The 25,126-nt window shown below is 42.7% G+C and overlaps 1 protein-coding gene across 3 annotated transcripts in view; it reads right to left on the minus strand.

The window, feature by feature from the left end:
- MGRN1 (mahogunin ring finger 1) overlaps positions 1-25,126 on the minus strand; it is a 336,236-nt gene that overhangs the window by 258,498 nt on the left and 52,612 nt on the right. For all 3 annotated transcript variants that reach the window (XM_078663001.1, XM_078662999.1, XM_078663000.1), the window contains exons 2-3: positions 2,621-2,714; positions 240-358 (exon numbers count right to left, since the gene is read on the minus strand). In XM_078663001.1, coding sequence (XP_078519127.1) covers positions 240-358; positions 2,621-2,708 — 207 coding nt within the window. In that variant the 5' untranslated portion in view covers positions 2,709-2,714. The remainder of the gene's footprint in view (positions 1-239; positions 359-2,620; positions 2,715-25,126) is intronic.

Consider the following 25,126-nt stretch of genomic DNA (forward strand, 5'->3'; position numbering starts at 1 on the left):
TTGACATAAGACATAATGTGGCCCAGGCACATGCAAATTGCCCGACAGCGAACACCAATGCACTTTAACGAATAAAAACAATAATTGTTAAAATTGATAGGTCACAGAACACACAAGCATTTATCAAAGCAACCCATGGAACAGGCACTGTTTTGCTAACACTAATGAAAGAAATTTAGTTCAACACCATAATGTTATTCCTGATACTGCAGCTAAATGCCAAAGAAAAGCTTTCTTACCTGAACTGGTCTATTGCCCAGGAAGTTGAGATCCATATTCTCTCCAAACAGATAACCCTCTGGGTGTGGCGTATCAAACTTCTCACCACCCATGAAGAAATGACTGGCAAAGTAGTTTCCTAGAAAATCAATAATTAATGATTGTTTGCGCTCATTATTTTTTTTATTTGATCTCTTGTAGTGTTTTTGGGTGCAGGAAACCTACGCTGGATTGTCAGAATTTCTAACCAATTCCTGACACCAGACAGTCATGTATCGAAAATGATACCTACATTTCTTTTTCAAAAATACTCTTTTACAAAAAAAACACACAAAAAAGAGAGTTGATAGGTTTGTGCTGTCAATTGCCAGGTGAGGGAAGGAAGGGCATGGACACATCTTGTGTGCATTACATGCCTGGGCAGAAATGTCAACATAATGGAGGCATGGGTTTGCCACACTGTCAATAGGTACGGCAATGAAGAATCGTCTAACGATTGGGAAAGGAATGTGCGTTAATCTATTTATTTTTTTTATAACCAATTTTATTTAAAGTTTTGCGGCACGAAACAATTGTATCACACTGTAAAAATAGCAAGTGCAGTGGAAAACAGCAATCTCTGACATCAGCATGGCAAGGCAACACAGAATCAAATTGATAGGCCATATGCCCTCAAATGCAGCCGTGCTTCTCAGGACAGCCCCGGGCTATACAAATTTGATTCTTCTGGTGTGCACATCATTCCATCCCCCTGCACCAGCACCTGACAGTCTGTGGTACCTGTTGATTCCAGGAACAGGCCACATCCCGATTGGTGACCAAACAAGCCAGCACCAAGAAGGTCCGCTCCAACCTTGGTCCCCCGAATTCCTACGCAGGCCCCAGCAGCACAGTGTGCAAGGTAAACTCCAAGGTGCAGCCCAGGACAGACTCTGCCCACTCGCTTCCAGAAGGGCTGCAGCACATGGCAATCCCACGCCACGTGGAAGAAATCTGCAGTTGGTGACGCGCATCTAACACATGTGACCGGGGGTGTCAGGAAGAAGGTGCTGCAGGAGCAGCGGGGCAAGATAGGTCGTAGGTGTGCGTTAATCTTAAGGTGGAAAGGAGTAGAGCGGGTTTAAGAAGGTCTCTCCAATTTAAAACTACTACCCATTACTCTTTCGGTTTATAAAGGAGGGGATGCTTTTCATTCTGACGTGTTTTCCCCAAGCATACAGTATATAGAATGGTGCTGTATAATTATTCGTTTACGGCTAATAAAGATGACAAGAGTGTGTGCAGAATTTACGTATTCATTGTCTTCACATCAGCTCACCTGATAGGAAGACTTGTGGCCTGATGAAAGAAAAAGTAAAATTGAATGGCCCATTTTACATTTCATGTACAACGGCCAGGTGAATCAAATCAACAAAACATCCTGCCAACTTTGACACAGATGGTGGTCTACTTGCTATAGCTTTCATCAACTGTAAGTCTTTTGATGCTAGAAGGATAGCAGGAAGAGAAAAAAGCCAAGGCACAACAAACGATGAATGAATTGTTGAATTAAAGCTTAGGGAAGGATGCCAGATCACCGACCCAAGTTGATTTCAGAGCAGGCCCGATAAATATCAGATTGATTCAAGGACTAGGTCTGGCAGAGTTTAGTGGGCTCAAACACTAGCAAAGGAACTGTTTTCTGGACAGAGACTTGAAAGGCCAGTAAAGGAGGGGATGCATTACTGGAATGTATTAACGGTTAGCTGCAATACCTAAAGTGAGCAGTAATGGACAGCACGTGAGAACAAAATGACAGCATCTTTCAAAATAGAAATGTAATTTAATGACAGACTGTTAACACTACACCAAAGAAAAATATATCAACTCTCGCCGCATGCACTCTGTCCTAATGTTTACATGTTGTTTTTTTTATCCTGCAAAATTAAAACCTCACCCATTCTCACCAATCAGGTTTACCTCCTGGCAGAAATAGGTTAGATGGTCAACAAACACGGTGAGGTTTTGCTTTTGCAACACAGGGATTAATCTGTGCATTTGTAATTGTACTACTCTGCAAGGCCACCTACGCCAATAATGAATCCACGAAGTAAATCTTAGTTTAAAGTCAAAGTAGAGGGATGTGACCCCACTAAGCAGCAAAAGGATTCGTTGTAGAGACACAAAGAAAGGCTATGGGAATGCTGAATATGACTGTCAGAATGTTGGATTAGGCTACATCCTAACAAGATTAGAGTTGGTGTGAAAGCTAAGGGTTAACAACCCAAGTGGTACAAATCAAGATCAGAAATGTGGTGATTCTTTTTGGTATGATAAAAGGGCTGTGGTTTATAATCCATTCTGTCTGTCTGATTATAGCCAACTTCTGAATGATTCTAGGGTTCAGTGGACATGCTCTTACCTGACTTTGGAGGGTATCTGTAAGCCGAATTTGCCTGAATATCAATATCTTCCACTCCAGCGATTCTGCGGCTCAGAACGGACCCCATGGTGTCCTGAAGAGAAAAATAAAGGTATTTTTCAATAAACTAACACGTAGATGAGAGACACACATCGATAGTTCAAAAGGCATAACTGGCCCTCAAAATTCCAATTTTGGGGGAGTCATTAAGTCCTGATGGCCAACCAGTCATCTAACCAATTAATTGTGTATTCCATATGTATATCAACTGTCTGATATTACTACTGTATATGAGCCCTGTGAGTTTTACAATTCTGATGGCTGGATATCAGTGGAGTTATAATATTTTGTATCTGCACTTGGTGGAGTGATATTCCTTTTGAATATGTGCACTGTGGAATATTATCTTGTTGCACAGCTGTCCTGCCTGTTGTGGTATTCCTAATGAAACTGTGAATTATTCGATTCTTCTCTCTTAGCTGCCATATGCATTGCTATATTTACAGCTGAAAGTGGCTCAGCGCTTTGCTTTCTCTTTTTGCATATTAGCACTGTGATGTACATCGTTATTGTTGCTGATATGCTATGAACAGGGGTATATTCAAACTGCAAATATGCTTGTTCGTTGTCTTAGTCCTAGTTCTAAAATCTGGCCTGGGGAGTGGCATAAGTATTTTTCTCAGATATCCGTCTCCCCTTATCATTTGTTGTATTCCTCAGATGTTTGTTCTTGAATTGTGCTATACCCAAAAAGGTATCTGTGTTATGTCATGCAATATTTCACGGAGGACCCAGATTTGTGTTTAGTGGTATTACCAATGATTATTTGTATGGAGAACTGCGAGACTCCACTTACTTTAGCTAATTGAAAAACTTTTGGCAATGGAGATGCTCTATTGACTGGATATTTTGGTTACACATGTGGCGGCAAGATGAGGTAGAGGAGATTTCATCAGTTTAAGGCAACTGTATATGCTTGCTAAATTAATATGTTGGAATATAACCCCTTTGGATAAAATAGAGTTTGGATCGCAACACTGCTGCCAGCCACACAACTGGTGATACTGGCTTGGAAGAAAGCGGAGAGACACATGGGATGGCCGGGTGACCAAGGAAACCTCGCTCTGGGTGGGAACACGACTCAAGGAATTTGCCAAGCTGACAAGTTTTCGGAAGTGGGATCTGGTGAGCATTTCTCAGCTCATAGACATAGTATATCATAAGGAGCTGGTGACGTTCTCGCGCCTCCAGACTGAGTACGACATGAACAAAGCACAACATTTTAAGTATTTGCAATTGAAACATGCATGGCAGGCACAAAGTATTGACATGGAGGGCCTCCCAGAATAGACCCCACTCGAAGGACGCCTCTTGATGGGAGAAATTGGGGAAAAGGCAGTGTCCTGGACTTATAGGACAATTATAAATAACACACCAGACCCTTTGCGAAAACTGAGATTATAATGGGAGGAGGATCTGGGGGACATAGACTACTTAGATTGGGCAATGGCTTTGATGCATCCTAGGGAAGCAGCTATTAGGTCACAACTTCAATTGATTCAGTTCAAGTATTTACACAGTATGTATTATGACAGAGCCCGATTACATAGGATAGTAAGAACGGACTCACCTAATTGTCTGGACTCACCTAATTGTCTGAAGTGTAGGACCATGGAAGGGACCTTTTTTCACACTGTCTGGGGATGCACACAAACACAGAGATATTGGGGCATACTGCTGAAGGCACTGGAACTTATATTGCAAGAATCAATACCCCCAGGATCCATGTTTATCTTGCTCGGAATACCCACGGAGGTAGACTTCCCCAGGGCGAAAGAAACTGACATTACTCCAATTGGGTTTGGTAGTAGCCAAAAGAGACTTGGCGAGGGCATGGGGCTTAGCGTCTAATCCAATGCTAGAAGAATGGCGAAGGGGGTAGGTACATGTACATGCTGGGGGAGAAGACCACGTATAAAGCAAGGGGATGCCCGAATAAATTCTGGAAGATATGGAAGCCCTGGTTAACTTATTATGGTCTTGCACTTACGGACTCACAGTGAACCAGAGGGGTGGCAGGCTGAATGGGGAGGGGGGGGGCGTTGGCGGGACCTCTGTGATAGTGTTGTTGAACTCCGCTCAGATTGTAATTAATATAGGAGTGAGATGCTTTGAATTTCAGACATGTTTCTGTAATGTAACTAAGAAAATGCAAACAAATACATTCCCAAAAAATTGTTTGGATCAACAGTTTGTTTCTAGCTTCAAACATAGAACGTGCCTCTGATGAAGATGTCAGTTTCCGGCTGCCATTTTTGTTATCTACCAGTATCATAGAGAAACATTCTCACTTCCCACACAAGACTGTTTTCGTTGCCTTATGAGTTTCACATTCCCTCAACACAATTTCTACATGTGTATAACATTTTTTTTTAATTAAAAAAAAGATTCTGAGAATGAATTACTATTATTATTAACAACAAATTTCTTTAGCAAGAACTATACCTCAAGAAGTGATGTAAATCTTTATACATAGGAGACGCCATAAAAACAAACCAGAGTGTACCAATTATATAATCAGTATCACAAAATGTATGGAAGCAGAAACACGAGCATATATACAGACACACAGCAGGCATGCAAGTAACAATGGGTTTACACTGTCAGGGACCTTCCCATTGGTTATTAGTGTTGGGCATATGGGATATTCATGTTGGTTGTCTGCATAGTAATTACATTTGCATACACTGTGTGATAATTGCCATTGGTAATCTGTTTTGTGTGTTCGGATAACCCAAACAGTAATGTTTGTTGCAATATCCTAGCAAAATATTCCCAATAGTTATCTGCGTAGCATGTTAGGATGCTATTTATCAGTTGTCCGGGTGTGTGTTGAGTAGTCTAATTTAGATACTGCTCAAGGGTTTCCACAGAAATAGTAGATACAGAGGGGTTACTTATATTCTACATTGTATGATTTTCCTCATTTAGAAATAAATGCGCCATGGATATGTGGCTTCCATTAGACAGTATGCTGCTTGACAATATATTACCAATCATTAACATGCAGCTACAAGTTTCTGTATAGATGGCTATTATGAAATATTCATGCGCTTTATAATCTAGCCCACAGGGGACAACACAACCTATATTGAGGCATACTACTATATTCTTAGTTTCTATAGGTGCCATGTGTTAGAATATATCCACTGGTTACTATCTCTAGGAATTGGGATAAACCAACTGACCAAATGTTCAGCAATTGAATAACCCCAGATTTACATGAATGGACTATTCCTGTATTTAACTAAACAACTCAATGGACTATTCCCGCATTGATTTGAGAGCTTGAGAAACCCATTATTAATAGTTGCTTCACTGTGAGAAAAATACTCAAGTTTGGAGTCTGCTCCAAGAACTTAAAAATCCCCATTATCTAGATGGTGTCATGGACTATTGCTGTTACCCGTGTTACAGGTGTTCCTGTTCGTTATCTACAATACATGTTGCACAATAACATATTTTAGTTTACTAAAATATTCGTACTGGTACACGGCACTGGAGGATAATTAAGTTACTATTTTGTGATGCGCCTGAGATACTGATGATTGAAATTGTTATTGTTAAATCTTATGGCATCAGAATTTTGGTATGTCCGCTAATTAGTGCCATCATCTTAATACACTCTAAGATAATTAAAACGCAGTTTGAAACCAAGTTATGACAATTATAGCAGTTACAAGTGTTTTAGTGTGGTATGATAAACCTGGATGCCAAAGGCAGAACAATTTAGGGACTGATCCCAGAGATGTAAATGTAAGAATTCCTTCTTGGTATAAACATGTACATTTTGTTAATACTTAGTGGAGTTCTTTCTTTAAGAAAGTTACTGGTTAAATAAATGCAAGGAACCGAAGGGTTGGTATTAGCAGTAGATTTGGCAGCATCTACCTCATTGCTGGGATGAGGGAAGCAACACAGTTGTCTAGAAACCATAAATCAAGGCCCCTAAACATGGATTGGTGTATGGCAGCAGAAAATGTGGTTTAGCTAAGCAGGAGCTGCCCCAATAAATGTGATAAGATTTGGGGGAATTCAATGGAACAGAATGGCATGGGCTGTATCAAACAATAGAACGGGAACACAATTACCATTACTTCTCTGACGAATTAAGATGCATCTCACACTTAACAATAGATAGTAAGACTAACTGCAATTAAATGTGCATGCTTTTTAGGTCTTCTTCCAAACTAGCATATTTGTGATGTACAAATGTGTCAAAACGATGTAAGTCTAGGAACATGCCACAGTGATCCTGTAAAAAATGATTGGCATCAAACACAAACTCTGTTTTTCTCTTTTTTCTCATAAAACCTTTGGTTCCATGTTACTATTAATTGTAAAATATATTTGAAAAAAAACAATAATATGTGCAGTTAAAAAAAAAAAAAGGAATTCGTTTTTGTACACCTATTGGTTGCTTTATCAATGCACAGAAACAGCTATGCCAGGGTCAAGTACAGGAAAATGGGAACAAATACCACTTTTAGATCAGTCCATGCCAATATTCAATTGAGGAGACCGTTGCAATGTAAATAGGTAGCATTAGAATCCTTTAAGGATCTGTGGGCCACCCGGACTGACCTATATGGTATTCAGCTAAAAGCGTTTCTGGGCTAGGTTCTTACTACCAGCCAGAAACTGGAGTAGAACCTATATCTCACAGCTGAATGCAATATTAAAGTTTTTCATAGACCACTTCTTGATTTTTTTCCAAAACTGTGGGGCGCAAATAAGCGGATATTTGAACTTGTCACATTTGCCGGTGATTCAGAGACAGAAGTCTAATGTCAGGCTGCTTTATTCTTTTAGGAGAATCAAATGGGAGAGCAAGGGGTTTTAGGGGCGCGTCCTGTCCCCAAAGGTAATATGTAGAAACAATGTGGACAAGCCCACTATATGTGTGAATATACTCTTATATTCTTGGTCACTTGTAATGGTGGTCTTGTGTCTGGACCCAATGGGTGTTGTTAAAAGACCCCTCACACACCAACCTGGTTGGTGTCATGGTTCATCATCGGGGTCCCAACCAGGCAGCCGAGTGCCACCAGGTTGTGCTTCTACGCCTGACTACAGCGGAGCGGGTGTCGTGCAACAGTGTGATGTGGGTGAAGGTGAGCTAAAAAATACCTCTGGGAATCCTTACCTAATGTTTTATTCTTGGCGGCCCAGGGTATTGTTTAAAATTATGTGTGGTGCAACTATAATAGAGAATTTTATCTATGTGTTGGCTTAGGTGTTGTAGTCTACATGTTTCAGTGCATTCTGGAAAATTATGCGGGACTTTTTACAAGGACCAAGAGAAAAGGTGAAGTGAGTGGCAAAATGTGGTGCCACGGGTGATATTATCCTACACACTCGCTGCCTGGATTCTGATCCAGTATTTACAGGGCACGCCCTGTAAATACTGGATCAGAATGTTGTAGCGATGATTTTTTTCGCTACTGGCGAGTGTCTGTAAGTACATGGACACTGACCTTTTATCTTTCACATTTTTCCACACACCTTAGCGAGTGTGTAGGATAATATCACCCGTACTAGGAATGAAATTAGGAAGAAAATATTTGTGAACATTGTATTGTCTCACGGTTAGTAAGAGATGTGGACACATTGCTATGGTTGGAATTACATCTAAAGGATAAAGGCAAAGGTATGGTGTCTACAGCTTTCCTTTTTATGAAATGATCTTTGTGTGTGGGTTATGTAAGCTAGAAATACCTCAACTGATCCAAGTGAGCTCTGACGGTTGACTGCTCTCCAAATCCCTTGACTGAATTTATGTTCTGCCCAGAAATATTCTTTCAGGAAATCTATTATTCAGATTGATTGGAGGGACAGAAGGTGATTTCCTGTATTTTAGTTTTCATGGTGTAAAATGACGAATTTGAAATCGTTTTTTATTTTACAATAACAAACATTTGTAATTTGACTCAACTGTCTGTCAGAAGCATGCGAGATAAGATAAACACGAGAATGCTAACATCTTAGACTGAAAGAAACAACCTCATATATGCAAAATACCCATACATAGTAACTAAAGGATCTGTCAACAACCTTACTACAAACAGTAAATGGCCCACTGCCATAGCTGCAGTCTCAGCTAAAAAGAGCCACAATTTTTTTTTTTAAAACACACGTCTTACTACACCTGAAGAATAAGAAATATTGGGGATTTTCAAAGATCATACTTTGTCAGTTCCATGAGAAACAGAGGGCGTACTGGGCAGCATACCATTAGACCCATGAGCAGGTCAGTTGCAACACTTAGAATTACATGGAGGACACTGCCAAATATCATCTATCTGGGTCTACCAATCCTGGCACGATTTTACTGCCATTTACTTTCTGCAGAAGTGAACTGACAAATCCAACTCTGAAGTGAAATGGGAACCACAAGTACTATTTCAGTGGTCAGAACATCCAATGTTTCAACCTCTTCCTATGGTGGTAATACATTAGTGGGCCAGTTTAGTAAATGAGCAGTGGCCACACAAATTATTTATGCAGGAGCAAGGGTAAGAAAATCCCTTAATACAAACAATTTCATAGTAAGAAAGTGCACAGACAAGGGTGTTGCAGTCATTGTCTTGGACGCGACTCGAATGGAGAAGTATGCAGACAGCATCTGGTCTCAGATTATGATCAGAAATTCAGAAAACCCCTCTACAGAATTATAATGGACGTACCTGAAAACATTAATGAATACTGATAACATCTAATAGCAGGCTTTCAAGCCCCTGCTGCTTTATATGCTTCAGAATACCCACATATACGTCTGGGCCACCTGATAATCAGGAGTCATGCATTAACTGTCTAAATGTTCTAAATACGTTGATGCCTTCTTAACATCTCAAATACCGTCGTACCAGTCACAGCACGTTTCCTCAAGCAGATCCAGGAAAAATAGAGAATACCACTGAATACCATGCTGGAAAACAATGGAGGTTGCCTCCTTTGATTAGAAGCTTAAACAAAGAGATAGGCAAAAATGCTGTACCATTGAAGACCGCACTTCTTGTTCCAACAATCTGTTTTTTTCTTCACACTATGGGAACTGTCATAGAACCTTGAATGGCCCCTCCGGCTCCAAAGAGAGCACAAAAAGTGAATGGTTGAATGCTTGACCTATCTCAGCCAGTGGTGATAACTCTGGTCTGCTTTCCAGTCCATGTCTTTGGGTCCTCTGTGCAGTTTCTGTCACTATTCATATCTGAATCGGGCTTGAACCCGATCCAAGAGGGACTTTCTAGCCTGAAATGTTAAGTCAAGCAAACCTGGCCAGTTTTGCTATGCCTCATCAATGAAGTGCAGTTTGAGGCTAAGGGCACAGTGAGCTTCGTAACCACATCTGGGCATATTTGTCTTACTTAGAGGGAGTCACTTAGCACAGAAAGTGATGAGTGGAATGCTTAATTTTATTGACAACCAATAGTAATCTCTTGTGGTTGACCCGGATAGGATATACGTATATTTATATACATAGTATGTATTTGATATATTTTTTTTTGCAGTTTAAATAAATAAATTGCAAATGCTGAGCATTCAGTTAAACCCAAAGCAGTGTTACTCAATTGAATCAGTGTGTCATTCGATAGACCCAGACTTGCTGAAATGTATTTGACGTTGAGAAAGCTGGAGCCACCTCTTTCCATATTAAAGATTTCATCAGCATGTTATTCTATTGTGCAAATACAGGAAGCGCATTATGTTGCCATCTTCTAATGATGCACAGGAGAGCAATCCTGGCAGCAGTTATTTATGCGGGCCTTTGTATTTGATTGTACTAAACCTAACATAGTGCAACATGTGCTATGTAAAATAGATTGTCACCCTTTTTGTGGGGTGCATGAGATTAGATTCCCGTAGCCGCCAGAGTTTTGGATATAGGCATTACTTTGCGTATAAAGGGCATACAGAGTTATCTTGCACTCTTTAGAATTGACCTGAATAGTGGATTAAGAAAACTTTTGAAGTGCAAGTCCTGTGATTTAGGGGGTACTCTAAATGATTGCGGTTGGGGAGAGAGACTGGCAATTATTCACACTACAATTTTGGGGATACCCAGTGGCAGGCTTGCCACCGAGGTCTGATCAGATTCCATGCTTGCTTGTTTGAGGTTTTTCTTTTTAATTTGTTTTGTTTGACAACTTGTGCCCTGAGGGTGCGTCTGTTCACCATTCAAAAAGGTCCAGTTGGATGAACCATCATCCACTATGTTTTCGTAGTGTTGGAGCCTAATAAAGAAGACTAGAGGCCTGTCTTTTCTGGATGTGCTGTGCCCTGGGTGCCAGTGAGTTACCCCTTGCTTTCTTGACCATGGGAACCAGACCGTCTTGAATGACTTTTCAAAGTTCCACGGCAACAAGTACTGTGAGGCCAATTGGGAGTTTTCTATGTCTCGAACTACTACCTGGTTGCTGGGCAAACCAATCCAGTTCTCGGAATAAGGCAGGCAAAATGATGAGAACACTGTCCAAAGAAGTCCAGAAAGCCACAATGAGGAAAAACCTCAATATCCCTCATTGCTGTTCACAAATAGTGCATGCAGGCAGATGAAGATGACAGAATATTTGATTGTCTGCGCAGCTCCCGCTCTACACAGAAATGTTTTATAAGGAACTAAATATATTGGTGCATTCTATACAGCCCCAAATGCAAAGCTCTGGCCTGATCTGATCCTCCTGATTCTTTAGTTCCCGTTGTTTGTAAGACACAGGAATTGCAAAGCAGAGTCAGAGCACTGGGCAATGAAACCCTAAGGCTTGAGGGCTACTAACTACAAAAACTGCCGTTGTTGAGTTCTCGGGTAGTTTACACAACCCTTACATTACTGTGCAGGGTTCAGATATTTTTACCTGTCTTAATATGAGTGGAGTAGGAGAGATTTGTGCCCATTTTCAGTACAGTCTCTGGTTCTTAGTGCACTCTTGAGCTGGTTCTGAATTTTCCAGGATTACAAAGATATCTTTTCTTGATGGCCCTCGTCATTCCGAGGGCCATGGATAAGAAATACTTCACTTGCAGGTTGGGCTCCTTCACTTAGTTTAGTTCCCCATGTTGTACTAAATGTACTAAATGTGTTAGGTGAAGAGTTCTGCATTTGACAAAGATCTTTTATTTTATATGTCCGGGACAAAGAAACGTGGGAAATACTTACTTTTTATCTAGCATTGTGTTCAACTTGTCACATCCCACCACACAGTATGAAAAAGTGCAACATACACATCTAGCAATAGAGGAAGCCTAGTAATGAATCGCCTGTAAGCAACGGAGCCTTAGTATCTGTGAAGGTAGTGGGTGTATACAAAGGTTCTCTGAGTAAATGCAAGCTATTTCACACCGTTGATCTATGATTTTCTCTCTAAACCACTGCACCTCCAGATGTGTGAAAGTGAGCTTTGATAAATTATAGTAATTATGCAGAGTGTTGTAAGTTTGTCTGAGGCAGTAGAAACCAGGGGCCCATCCTGTAATCTGTCTGTCTAATTTTGATTGTGTTAGAGTGATTACAACCCAAGAGTATCATCACAATAGCCTCTCTTAGAGAGACCCTTTAACAACACAAACAACACATTTGTATACTCCCTCCCAAGTGGGCCTCTTCCCTCGATTCCTGCCCTGCCATTTATCTTCTCCACTCTTGCCTAGTTGTCTGAGAGCTCCAACTTTCTCAACCGTCTTTAAGTGGGGCAGATGGTTTGAGGGGACCTGTGAGTGTGAGAGCTTGAAGAACTTCTTAGCAGACCATAGCCTGATGCTCAAGGTATGTGTTCCAAAAGCACAGAATGGTATTCATGGCACAATAAAGTGACACTGAGGCCTGGGTTTGGTAGGTCGATAAGGGGACAGGGGTTGGCAGGTATTGGAATGCACCAGTTATGATCAGTGCTGAATCATCTAGACACACAGATATTACTCTCACTCGGTGAGTGTCCTGAATAGACCATTGCCTAGTCTTAGGGGAATAACACTGTTAGGCCTAACAAGGTGTCCAAGACTGAGGGCCCTAAAAAAAGGTTCATAATGAGCCGACCTAAAGGCCTAGGGGTAGCCGACGGATACAGAAGATATACGAGTGAATTCTCCAAGATAGAAGTATGCATGAAAGAAGTAATGAGTGTGTTGCCGATAGCCTACTGATTTGGTTCTCAATCATCATGTGAAGGTGTTTCAAGCCAGTTAAAGTAACCCAAAATCTAATGTGACTCAGGACGTCAGCAAGGCTCAGGCGATTGCCAACTCTATGCCTGGACCCCAAAAACACATGCTAAGGAAAAAATCCCCAAAGTATTCTTGAACAAAGGCAAGGAGTACGACTCTAGTTGGCCTGGAACACAAGGCTTAGATGGCATGAAAGATTCTCACTCGCTACTCCAGTATTCAACTAAGAAGCTAACTTGGGCTGATTGACAGGCAGGGAGCAGGAGAAATTTCTTGGTTGACAAAGAGAGGAAGAGCAGGCAAATAAACTCTGCATACCAAGAGTTTGTTTATATCCATCCATGTTAGCAGTAAGATGAAAACTAGGGCGTTGTCTGAAAAAAGCAAAGAAGAATTGGTCTCACAAGGAATAAGCGCCCTCCTACATGTGCAAGCACGTAATTCACAAATAGTAAATTCATGGCTGACCTGCGAGTAAATGCCAAAAATGCTGAATAATTCATCCGTGTTCAAATGCCATGACATTTCTCTCTCAAATAACCCTAACATGCAAGTACAAGATAACCTTCTTTCCTTGACTGGGCAACGTCTAAGACAGACTCCCTGAGTACTGAATAAGAGCGAAACAAAAGTAGTCAGGATGTAAAGCAATGTAAGATTATTCAGCGTTTTAAGCGGTAACACAGTAGTAAAGAGTTAAATAGCTGATAAAATAATGAGTTTCCAGACAAGGCTTCAAGATCAATTAAGATGGTACCCTGCACTCCAGAAATGGAAAAATGCCATCTGAATTTACAAAAACATATTGCATATTCCTCAGCAGCATAGGGAGTGTTATCAGCAACATCCAGTTCAAACTTATCACTGTGAATGGTTCAACTTCAATAGTTAAAAGTGGACTAAAAAATGCAAGGTGCCTGATACGGAGAGTGCTGCCATGATGCGAATATTCTAAAGTTTATAGAAGACATGTCAACAAATGTTGATAAAAGCCTTGAAACGAGGATCCAGTGTAAAGGGAACATAGCTATTGATGTGGGCAAACACTTTTTACTAGAACCGTAAATATTTTCTCCCTAATTTCATTCCTAGTTATAATGTTGAAAGCCTGCTAATGGGTGCCACTCCACACGGCCATTTAAGATTGAAGCAAAAAAACTCTGCCAGCCACGTCTCCCCACTGTTGCCCATAATGGGGTACAGGTAGGCAGCAATTGGATTATATTGTCTTGTGTGTCAATTATAATTTAAATCTCCTACAATCAGCATAATAGGTCCAATTAACAAAAGTTATCAAAGCAAATAGGTCTCGTCTACACATGAGCTACTGGCTTTTGAGAATGTCTCTTAGCCATATTGTACAGCAACCTGGCTGCTGCATAGCATGGCTAAAACTTGGAATAAAAAGAGCTATGGCACAGCCAGCGCTGGATCCAAGCCCCCTTTAGTAAACAAAATGTCTTGCAAGCGACAGTGCATACGCCGTCTCAGGCGAGATCTAAAAACTGGCTCGGCACATCACATTTTTTCTTGCTTTTGTCTGGTGGGTTTCTTTACTGTATTTCAAATTATAAGAAGAACTAATACCTACGAAGAAGTAAGGGTAACCTTTTTCTAGAGAGATTTTATATTAATAATATAAAACCTCTTCTTTGCCAACTTTCCTTCCAGAGGCATCATTTTGAACTTTAAAATATAATTATTCAGAACTAATTTGTTATTCATTGTATATTCTAGAAGCGCTGCAATTCCCTTCTGCAAACCTACACACATTCCATCACAAATTACCACACAATTTTCATGTGACATGAAGAACAAACCGGTCAAGAAGTGATTAGGGCTAAAACACTCAAGCAAATTTGAATTAAAGAACAAGTTACTTACCTTCGCTAATACTTTATCTCGTTGAGACTATCTACCGCAAAATCCTTACCTTAGAAGGTGTCACAGAGGAACTGGATTTTGTTTTTGCAGTACCCCGGCACATCGATAGGTGGCGTCATACCGCTCTGGGTCAAATTCGTCTGCACCAGAAGTGATGCATGCGGTACATATAAAGGCGCCTGACGTCAATTTATTTTCGAGACTGTGCACGCTGTGAGTGTCGAGCCATGATTAAGACTGCCAACTGATGTGAGTAACTAGGGCCCTTTGTAAGATGAAGCCCTCATTCGTTAACCAGGTCTCATGGGAGGGGGGATGGGAGGATCGGTAAGAAATCTGTAGCTAGATGGAATCTCTACCAGATAAGGCGTTAACAAAGGTAAGTACCTTGTTCATCTGATAAAGCATTCTAACTGCAGATTCCTTACCTTAGAATAGATACCAAATCAAGGAGGCCCTTCAAACCCAACTTGGACCAAAATGTTCTGCAGGACTGAACGGGCAAAATACCCATCCCAACAGACCTGACTGTCCAGCAGTAGTGCTTCGTGAACATGTGCAGAGTAGCCCACGCTGCAGCCTGACAGATGTCCAGGACTAGAGCACCGCAAGCTAATGCAGTGGTCGCAGCTTTGGCTCGGGAAGAATGAGCGTGCAAGCCATCATGTGGATGCTTTTTGGACAATGGTAGAAGATTTTTATGCAGTGTGTGAAGTTGGCCTGGCATATGCTGTCCACTAGTTATAGTGGGCACCTTGCACCAGTCCAAACAGCCCTTATTGATGATAGGTTTAAGACAACCTTTATTGAAAGCTATCCTAGTGGTAGCTATGGAGAGCAGCCTTCAGGCTAAGTCTTGAAGGAGTGTAAAGCAGCTTGGTTTACCAGATTATAACCTCTTGAATGTCTAAATGAAAGGAGAACCACATAAGGTATATGTATACAATATATGTATTTATTACTAAACACACTCTAGTAATTTCTGTACGAGATTACAGAGCAAAGTACACAATTTAAATGCAATAGAACTTCAGTACATAGCACAATATACACTGGGCCCCAGGGCGGGACCAAACCATATATTAAGAAAGTGGTATAAGAACCACAACTTGACTAGACACAAGGCCTAGAGCCTGTAGAATCGCTGGGCCCAGAGTAAACCACCCAAGGTAGTGACACAGGGGACCCACCGGGGATACATGAGCAGTGCGCCATAATGAAGAGCCAGGGGCGCTGCGGCCACAGTGTGGAAATGTGAAGCCTCTTGCACCCGCAGCCAAAATACGTCCCCGCTGCAAAAAAAACGGGGACATGGTTTGTCCCAAGAGCGCACTGCCGCCATATGTGCGTATGTATACGTGTGCGTTGTACGTGCATTTTACAATCTGCGGAGACTCTGCACAGTGCCTTTCCTGGTGTTTATCCTTACCGGACTAGCCCATTGCAAGGTCTCTGTGTACTGTGAGCCAAGGAGGAGGAGACCCATGGAAAACCTCTCATCTGCAGCGTAATTTGTATTGTCAGGAGCCTGGTTCCTGAAGGACTGTCTAAAGGTGTTAAATAGGGTAATTAACAAGGCTATTGGCTGCTCGGGGAGCAAGATATGTATATATGGCTGCAGCTGCAAGCCATCCCTCATCAGAGCACAAACACCAACGTATTAACTATCACCTGAAACTCAGCAAATGTTTTTACTCAATGAAAAACGACCTTCTTTAAATGTACCTATCATGCTTACTTCCCTCATTTGTTTGAAAATGTCACTTTGGGTAATTTTTAAGATCAATTACCAATTCGTAAGAGGAAGGGAGGCAAGTGTAGCTACGGAGGTAGTCTACATTACTGGCATACGCATGCCATACGCTGCTCTGGCCGTTTGAGGGGAAGTTACTGCTGTCGTCTTCTGCCGCCCGCTGTCTTCTGCCGCCCGCAGTCTTCTGCAGCCCGCAGTCTTCTGCAGCCCGCAGTCTTCTGTCGTTGGAACCTCTTCCCACATAAGATAAGTTAAATGGGCAGTTGGGGTTGATTTGTAATTTGAGCCGTTTTATAACACACCCATACTCTTTGCTCGTGCGGCCCCAAGTATGTACTTTAGAGATGGATGGCATATTTCACACTGCCCTGATGTTATCATTTGTTGTGTGTTTTGCGTTTATTGGGACCAGGCGTGTCCTAGGACGGTGCTTACGCTTGCTCGGTTCAGTGTTGCCATTTGTCTGTGCGTCTTTGCTGCAGAGAATGTGATGAGGTCTCGTGATATTCATTTTGACTGTTTCATGGTGTTTTAGCTGGCAGTGCGCTTCCCCAGATATCTTGAGCATTCAAGATTTTCAAATGAAGTTCTCTGGTATTTTCCTCTGTTTTGCTCTTCACTTTCCAGCTGTATTTCATAAGCGTGCTTTTAGCATTAGGCTTTGCTTGGATACGTTTAATACTAACCACAAACAGGGCGCCTCTAAGAACCACCTTTAGGACCGATGCAATATTCATAGAGGGAGCAGGGTGATGAGAAGCAAGTAGGCGCTAAGGCTGGAAAGCAAGAGCATTAAGAACCACCAAACACTGAACCAACCTTACATGAAGCCCCTCAGAGTTTGGTCAATTCCTAGCAATGAACCGTGTCTTGGACTTTCTGCAGAATAAAACTCTTGTTCAACAAATACCGGATATCAGCCAATGTACCCCACAAGCACTTGCAATGAACCAAGCTAATGCTGCTGGGTGCACCCCATCCCTGCCCGTGACCTCGAGAAGATGAGGTCAGTGAGTTGGGAAGGATACCTGGTCCTTGCCGCAGCTTCTAAGCACATCATCTAACACCTCTAAGAAGACGGTCGCCATACTACTGACGGAGACTACATTCCAGCTATCTGGAGGATTCACCACAGAAAGGCCTTGACTGGCACTGACATTGCTCTGCTGGCATCCTTTACTCAAAGGGGATGTTATATTAAACCTGGCACGGAGTGGGCACTTAGAGTGCACTGCTGCCATCCTGCATCCAAAGATAAGATTGAGTGGCACATGGGCAGAGATTGCGCTGCTGGCAGCCTCCATCCAAAGGTGAGACTGGCTGGCACATGGCACGTAAAGGGCACAGAGGCTGCCCTGCTGGCATGCTCCATGCATAAGTGGCTGGCAGGTGGCACTGAATAGGTTAAAAGTTTGGTCCTGCATGCACTGGGGTGGTCTTTAGAACCAAACAGTGTTGAGGTGACGCTTCCAGAACTATGCAGGACACCTCAAATGAGGCCTGATCAACTGGACACCATAATGTAGAGCAACATACAAACTCCCCACAAGTACTCTAGAAGTAGACATAACTTTCTAAAATACATTTTGCTCCCCTGAAGGCTGTTTTGCAGACAGCTGCTTGCTTGCTGTCGGGCTTACATCCTCCCCCACCCGCAAAAAAAATTGTGGGGAACCACGGCCAACTGCCAATTAGGTCAAGTGAGCCACGGGTCAAAAAAGTTTGGGAACCACTGACTTAAGGGGTTCTAGGGCCAACACCCACGGGAGCACCGGAGTACTCTAGTTACCTCACCCAGCGAAGCCGGGTGCATAGGTGTCTTTTGGTGTCGGGAATCATCGTTGATTTCAATGGTGATCTGCTGCAAAGTGCTGCTGCCGTCGAGAAGAAAAGTGTCCGGTGTGATCCAAGCCTGGATCGAAGAGGAGGAAACTGAAAGCAGAGGGGACAGAGTCTGGGTCACTTGCCAGTGACCAGGGGCACGATAGACGAATGACCACCGATGTCGGGTGATTTAGGTGTGAAGAGGTGAAGCTTGACTCTGCAGCCACGTGGACCAGGAGGCGTCGACGATGACCAGGAACTGGATTCAAGCTGTCCCACGAAGGATGTCGAGTGTTGCGGCGTCGGTGCCTGGACTGGACCCAACAAGCCTTGGCAACAGCAACCCACACAGAAAGAGAAAAGATGCTTAGGTGTGGACCAGCAAGGTCCAGGGGACTCACCAAGTGGTGGAGAGTCAGGACACATCTGGAGCAACCAGGGAAGCCCAAGGAAAGTCAAAGTTGACTTCTCAGGGACCCACCAGTCAATGGACCAGGGATCGCGAAGGTACCTCGAGCGAGAACACAAAGGGCCGGCTCACGGAACACTCGTGGAGTGTAGGCCAGCAATCTTCGGTGGAAAAGGTGCTCGGGGTCTGGGCTACAAGTAACCCAATGCACAGCCTTAAGGAACGTCGGGAAACTGATGCACTTGCAAATGTGCACGGTGTCCAGGGGTTCCAGTTCCACGGTACCCACAGGGGGCTGCGGGTCTCAGCTTTGCTGGGCACTCAGGGAGGCCTCGGGAAAGTCTGGAAATCCACCTGCTGTCTTGCAAATACTTCGGAGTACGGCGGGAGCTTCGGAGATGCAAACCGGTCAGATGCGTCTTTGGTGCCTGCCAAGCAGGGGAGTAACTCCTTTACTTTACTTCAGTCATCTAGTGTCGTGCAGATCGTCGAAGTTCCAGGATTCAGTATCAGAGTTTCATCCAGGTGTAATCTAAAGTCCTGTAGTCCGGGGTTCCCATCTTATACCCAAGGAAGGGGGTGGGACAGACTCTGGGGACCCACCTATGGGAGGGTTTGGAAAGAGGGGTGGCTACACCCATTTCCTTTGTCCAGTTTCGCGCCAGAGCAGGGGCTGGTAGCCCCTGCAACCGGTTTGAACTGGGCTATGCACAGGGACGCCAAATGTGCCCCCAATGCAGACTTCAAAGCACTCTTGGAGTGCACCCACCCAGCCGCAATAAACTAAAGCCTGTCTGGGAGGTGGTGACACCTCCCTGTGACAAGGAACCTATTGTCCAGGCCTCCCCTGACGGAGTTTCGTCCAGCAGCAGAAGGCCAGACTTGTGTCTGTTGCTGAGGCATCCATTTTGTGATGCCAGGGTTCTTTTAAACTGGTACTTGGTGTACCAGTGTGTACATGTCTCTCCCTCTAGAAGGGTGGAATCATACCCCCGCTGCAAGAACTGGCGAGGGGTATGATTCCAAAGAGTTTGACACCAAACACTACATGTTTCCTTGCAGCCAATACAAAGTTAGCATTTACCGCGAGGTTATAATGCACTTAAGAGTATATGGTCTGGCTGCATCACAGAACAGCCCCAGAGAATAGATTCTGAAGGCTGCAGAGGGGCCATGCTCATGCATGGGCACCCTCTCACACAAAACCCAGCACCCTGCCTTCAGGATTGATAAGGCCTGCCATAGGGGTGACTGATAGGTTTATGTGTGTAGTGATATAAGGTAGATATACGGAACCTATATATCTAAGTAAGGGGTACAAGCACCACCTTACACAACTTGCTGTAGCAGACCTGTGGTGTCATTTTGGAAAGCTGTCCAGGAGTAGCATAATACATGCTTCAGCCCCTGGTAGGCCTCTGGGGTACCCATGCCCTTGGTACCTAGGGTACAATATACAAGGGACTCATAAGGGTACCCCAGTAACCAAACTGGAGTGTACCTAAGGTACTTGAAATCCTTTTAGAAGAGGAAGCAGATAGGCTGGTGCCCTGAATAGCAGGATCCCAGCCAAACTAAGTCAAAAACCATCACCACACCAGGAAAACAGTGGGGGCAGCCATGTAGTCAGACTCCACCTTCGTACACAAAGCACAATCCAAAAGGAGATGGTTAGTTTCTGCACAGCCTTCCATTTCTTGGCCCCAATGTACCCTACATATATTTGGTCATCCACCCGGAATTCTTTGGTGAGCTCAAGGTAGAACGACTATGCTCTTTTGGGATCCAGACGATGGAGTCTCTCCTCTACTTTAGAAGGACGATGGCAAATAAATGTTGGCAGGGTGGTCATCTGACCTACATGGAATGGGATAACTACCTTCGTGAAGAAGGAGACACGTGCAAATAGTGTAAGGCGGGTACAGCGAGAAAGCCTGCAACTCGCTGACCCTCAAGGTCGATGTAATGGCCACCAAAAAGGAGGTTCTGATGGCTAATAACAGAAGAGGGCAGTTGTGTAATGGCTCAATAGGTGCACACATCAGAAAAGTAAGGACCCACTAGTGCATGTTAAATGGCCTGGGGAGAAACGTGTTGCAAACCTTTGAGGAATCGCATCACAACAAGTGACTTGAATAAGGAAGGTTTTTCCAGTAACCGCAAAAACACAGAAATGGCTGAAAGATAGCCCTTAACTATGCCCAGAACAGAGCCTTGCTGGGCCAAAGAAAGAACAAATAAAAGGACCTAAAAAAGGAGAAGATAGTGGGTGGCGTCTACCAATTTGGTGGAGGGACGCCTGGTTACCAGAATACCATCATAGACTTCAGGAGGTAGGTCGAAGGTCGAAGGCTGTCAACTGTCGCCGCACAATCATTATGCATTGAGGAAACAGCCTTTACAACGTGGTCATTATCATGGATTATCCTTAACAACGCATAAGTCTTTACTATGCATGTCTTTACCACGCAAGCCTTTATAAAGCAAATGTAAGTATTTCATAGATAAGTATAACATATATATATATCAGGGCAAGGGTGGTTTTAGGGGGACTAATGGTATTTGAGTGGCAAGGGTATTTTTAGGGTGGGTAGGGTCTTTAAGGAGATACATATATTATTATATTATATATCTCCATCCATTGATCCATCCATCCATCCTACTGGTGGTCCTCAGTAGGTTAGTTATAGTTAGGACCATGTTTTCATAGGAAAAGCATTTTTTAACTTGCCTATAACTTTTGCGCCGTTTGACAAATCTTCAATTATTTCTTTTTTTTTTTTTTAATGGCCTGGTAATTGTTGTTGAGCACTGAAAGTTTCTGGGCGATGCGTAAAGTGGGGACTGAGAAAAATGGTGTTGAAAAAAATGTGCGTTTGCAATATTAATTTCCATAGGACCTGTCAACACGCCTACAGCCCGAACTACTGAACTGAATTAGACCAAATTTGGCAGAAATGTAGATTTTGTTACGCAGATCACGCTTTCAGTTATTTGCTATAAATCCATTCAATATTTCTTGATAAATTTAAGAAGAAAAAGTTAGTGATATCTGTGGGCGAGGATATTTCACAGAGACATTGCGATTAATCGCGATAATGAGAGAAACCAGGAATGCCGTGATTAGCTGGCCACAACATACAGAAAAAGCTGCGGCTGCCATTTTATGAATAAGGGATCAGAGCCCTGGGCTGAAACTTTCTATGAAAGTGGATGTAAGGGGTCAGGGTGCAGGTACTCTGACCCCATGTTTGACAAATGGGGATGTAAATGACACAAGTTATGTGTCCAAAATGTATTCCTGAGCGATATTTGCGAATGCACCGCTATCGTTAGCGACTTCCCCCTGTGTAATGTCGCCGGGATTTCACAGCTATTGCAACTACTTCGTAAATAATGGTGGAATTGTTTTTTAAATGTATATATTCACACACCCACCTTTCGTTTTAGACACTCACATACCCGCTCTCAAGACACTCATGCACCCAGTGAAACACACATTCAGAGACTCATACACCCACTTACAAACGTAGTCAAAGAATCACACACCCACTTAGAGGATCATGCACCCATTCACAGATGCATGCACTCACTCGCAAACTCACTGATGCACCCACTGACCGACTCAGTCAGACACTGATGCACCCACTCACAGACCCACTAAGACACTGACGGACCCACTGAGAGACCCACACAGATACTCCGACACCCACTCGCAAGCCCACTCGGACATAACTGCATCCTGTGACAGAGCCACTCAGACACTGATACACCCAGTGACAGACCCACTCAGATACTGACGCAGCCACTCAGAGACTGACTTAGAAACTGATGTACCCACTCAGACACTCTCTTGGATACTGAGAAACCCACTTGCAGACCCATTCAAACACTCACGCACCAACTCACAGACCCACTGAGAAACTGAGACAACCAGTAACAGACCCACTCAGAGACTCGGATACACAGTTATAGATCCACTCAGACAGTGATGCACCTACACAAAAACTCAATGAGACTGACACACCCACTCACAGACCCACTCAGATGCTTAAACAACAAATGAGAGACTTACTGACAGTGATGCACCCAGTTAGAGATCCCAGGGAAAGAGTCATCAGGGATCGAAAAATCCACTCCCATTGTCAAGCAAGTTTCATTCAGGACAAGCTATTTTTAGGGACTACTTGCCCTTTCTGGTGAGCAGAAAATCCTCTAACTTCAGTCACAGAACTAAAAGTAAATGTAGGAAGATAAATTGACTTCTGATCTCTACCTCTTATAGCAAAGCAAATGTGACAAGATAACAAGATTTAAAGGCATCTTTATTGCTCACAAAGTGAAAGAGCAATAAAAATGCCTTTAAATCTTGTTAGTGTGTCACATTTTTTGACAAATGAACTGGTTGATTCACCTACGCAGGCCGACGCGCACAACATTTGCTGTTGGCATCTGGCACTGCTCTTCTCGGATTAACTCCTGTCACGCTGACCCAACCGGGCAGACATCTAAAGACGACCTCTCATTCACTACCCTCACTTCCGGGCGACCTTGTGCCCCGAGTTGTTATGCAGCCCATAACCCGACGATGCCCCAGCGCACGATCCTGCATATTGAAGCATCGACAATCAGCGCCTTCATTCCCACTTAGCCAGATCCTATCGGCTCACATGCACTTGTCCTGATGATGATCTCCAACTAAGGAGATTGAAACGCCGTCGACCTCTTGCAACCAAAAATCCATTAATACAACCTAACACTCACGGAGTTTTGTAATATGTTGTCAATGCGATGTAAAATGTAGGTCACTATCACTTATCCCGTCATGCACCTTCACGTTTTGTGTGAGCACTCCGTTTATGATGTTAATAAATGTGATGTCACCCTTGCTACCTTGTGTCCCATCACACATTGTTTTCCCAGTGTTGCTGGTTCTCTCGTTCAACCATTAACCTAGATGGCCTCACCCAGACCATTGTTCTTTCAATACGTATAGCACCCCTGGTCGTACTACTGGAGTACTCTTGTTTTCTATATATAATTGAACTGTGCAAAGCATGTTAAAAGAAAGGCTGTAAGATGTCAGGCTTTTTTCCAACAACACTGAAATAGCCAAGGGAACTGTTCAAATATATTTCACTAGTTATGAAGAACAATTGTTGTAATTCTGTGGTGAAAATAATTTTTTGATAAGATCAAAACAAGTTAGAACACTTTACTTGGTGATGTGCAAATGTTTCATACCTCTGCTGAAACCCAATTTCCAAACATTGTTTATGAACTATTATCAGTAAAACTACATGTTAGTGGGAACATTTTGTGGCCATTTCAATGGAAAATATGCTATCTGTAAGCGACAGTGCACTACCACATCATGCTTTGGAAACTTATTTATGAAAAAGTGAGTTTTTAAACATGAACTGGGAATTATTACTGCTCCAGCCCAGATGACAATGCCATTAGTGAACTAAGAGGCAAGCCAGGGATCATGTGTGTCCTATATATGGGCTCGAGTCTTGTTATGCATGGAGTAAACATCTAGTCCTGTAAATAAAAACAGTTTTTTTGTACAGCAGAAATAGTGAACTTGCATATTTGAAGGTGTTCTCTTATGTGATAATAAAGAAAAAGGCGGCTCCGTAAGACAAAATATTTGCCTAGGATCACACAATTTGAGACCAGTTCACTGGTCAAGTACATTACAGTTAGGTTGAATAGATTATTAAAGTTAGTAAACCTGCAGGTCTACTATACTTTTTATGATTTTCCGAGCCCTTGTCATACATGGTGTCACAGACATATTGAGGGTGTTCTACATATTTTTCACAGTCATTTAGATAGTAATGTATGTAGTGTGATGGTTAGAATGATTTTTTTTAGTTATACATTTTGAATGCCCTCGTGGTTATCGGATGTCTGCGTTTTGTGACATATTTGAGAACGTAGCGGCTACCGACTTCATCACAATGCCCAGCGCCACTGCAAAAATGGAAATTACCCTTTAGAGTTGGTTTTTATAGAAACTCTCTAGAAATACATCAGTTTAAAGAGTACAGTAATAACCCCCAAGTGTCCAAAATACTGAATAATGTGTGTATGTATGTTTTACACTGTTTTTAAAAGACACAATTGTCATCGTTACCAAAGACGCTGCAGCGTCCGCAGTCACCACGAATACTAAAAATCTTATTTCAAAGTGCTTTTTTAAAGGAAAAAAAACTAAATTATAAGATTCAATATTAGGCTACTACACCTCTAACATACACTGTAATATTCGCGACAGCTAATGTCCCCGCGAGGACAGGCGACACAGCGGACACCAAAAAAATACTCTTTACACATACTTTTTAGTGCTACTTCCTTAAGAAACGCAACTTTAAATGTTAATCTAATAAACCCCTACTGTCCAACATAC

Source organism: Lissotriton helveticus, chromosome 10, assembly GCF_964261635.1.
Source record: "Lissotriton helveticus chromosome 10, aLisHel1.1, whole genome shotgun sequence".
Classification (NCBI taxonomy): Eukaryota; Metazoa; Chordata; class Amphibia; order Caudata; family Salamandridae; genus Lissotriton; species Lissotriton helveticus.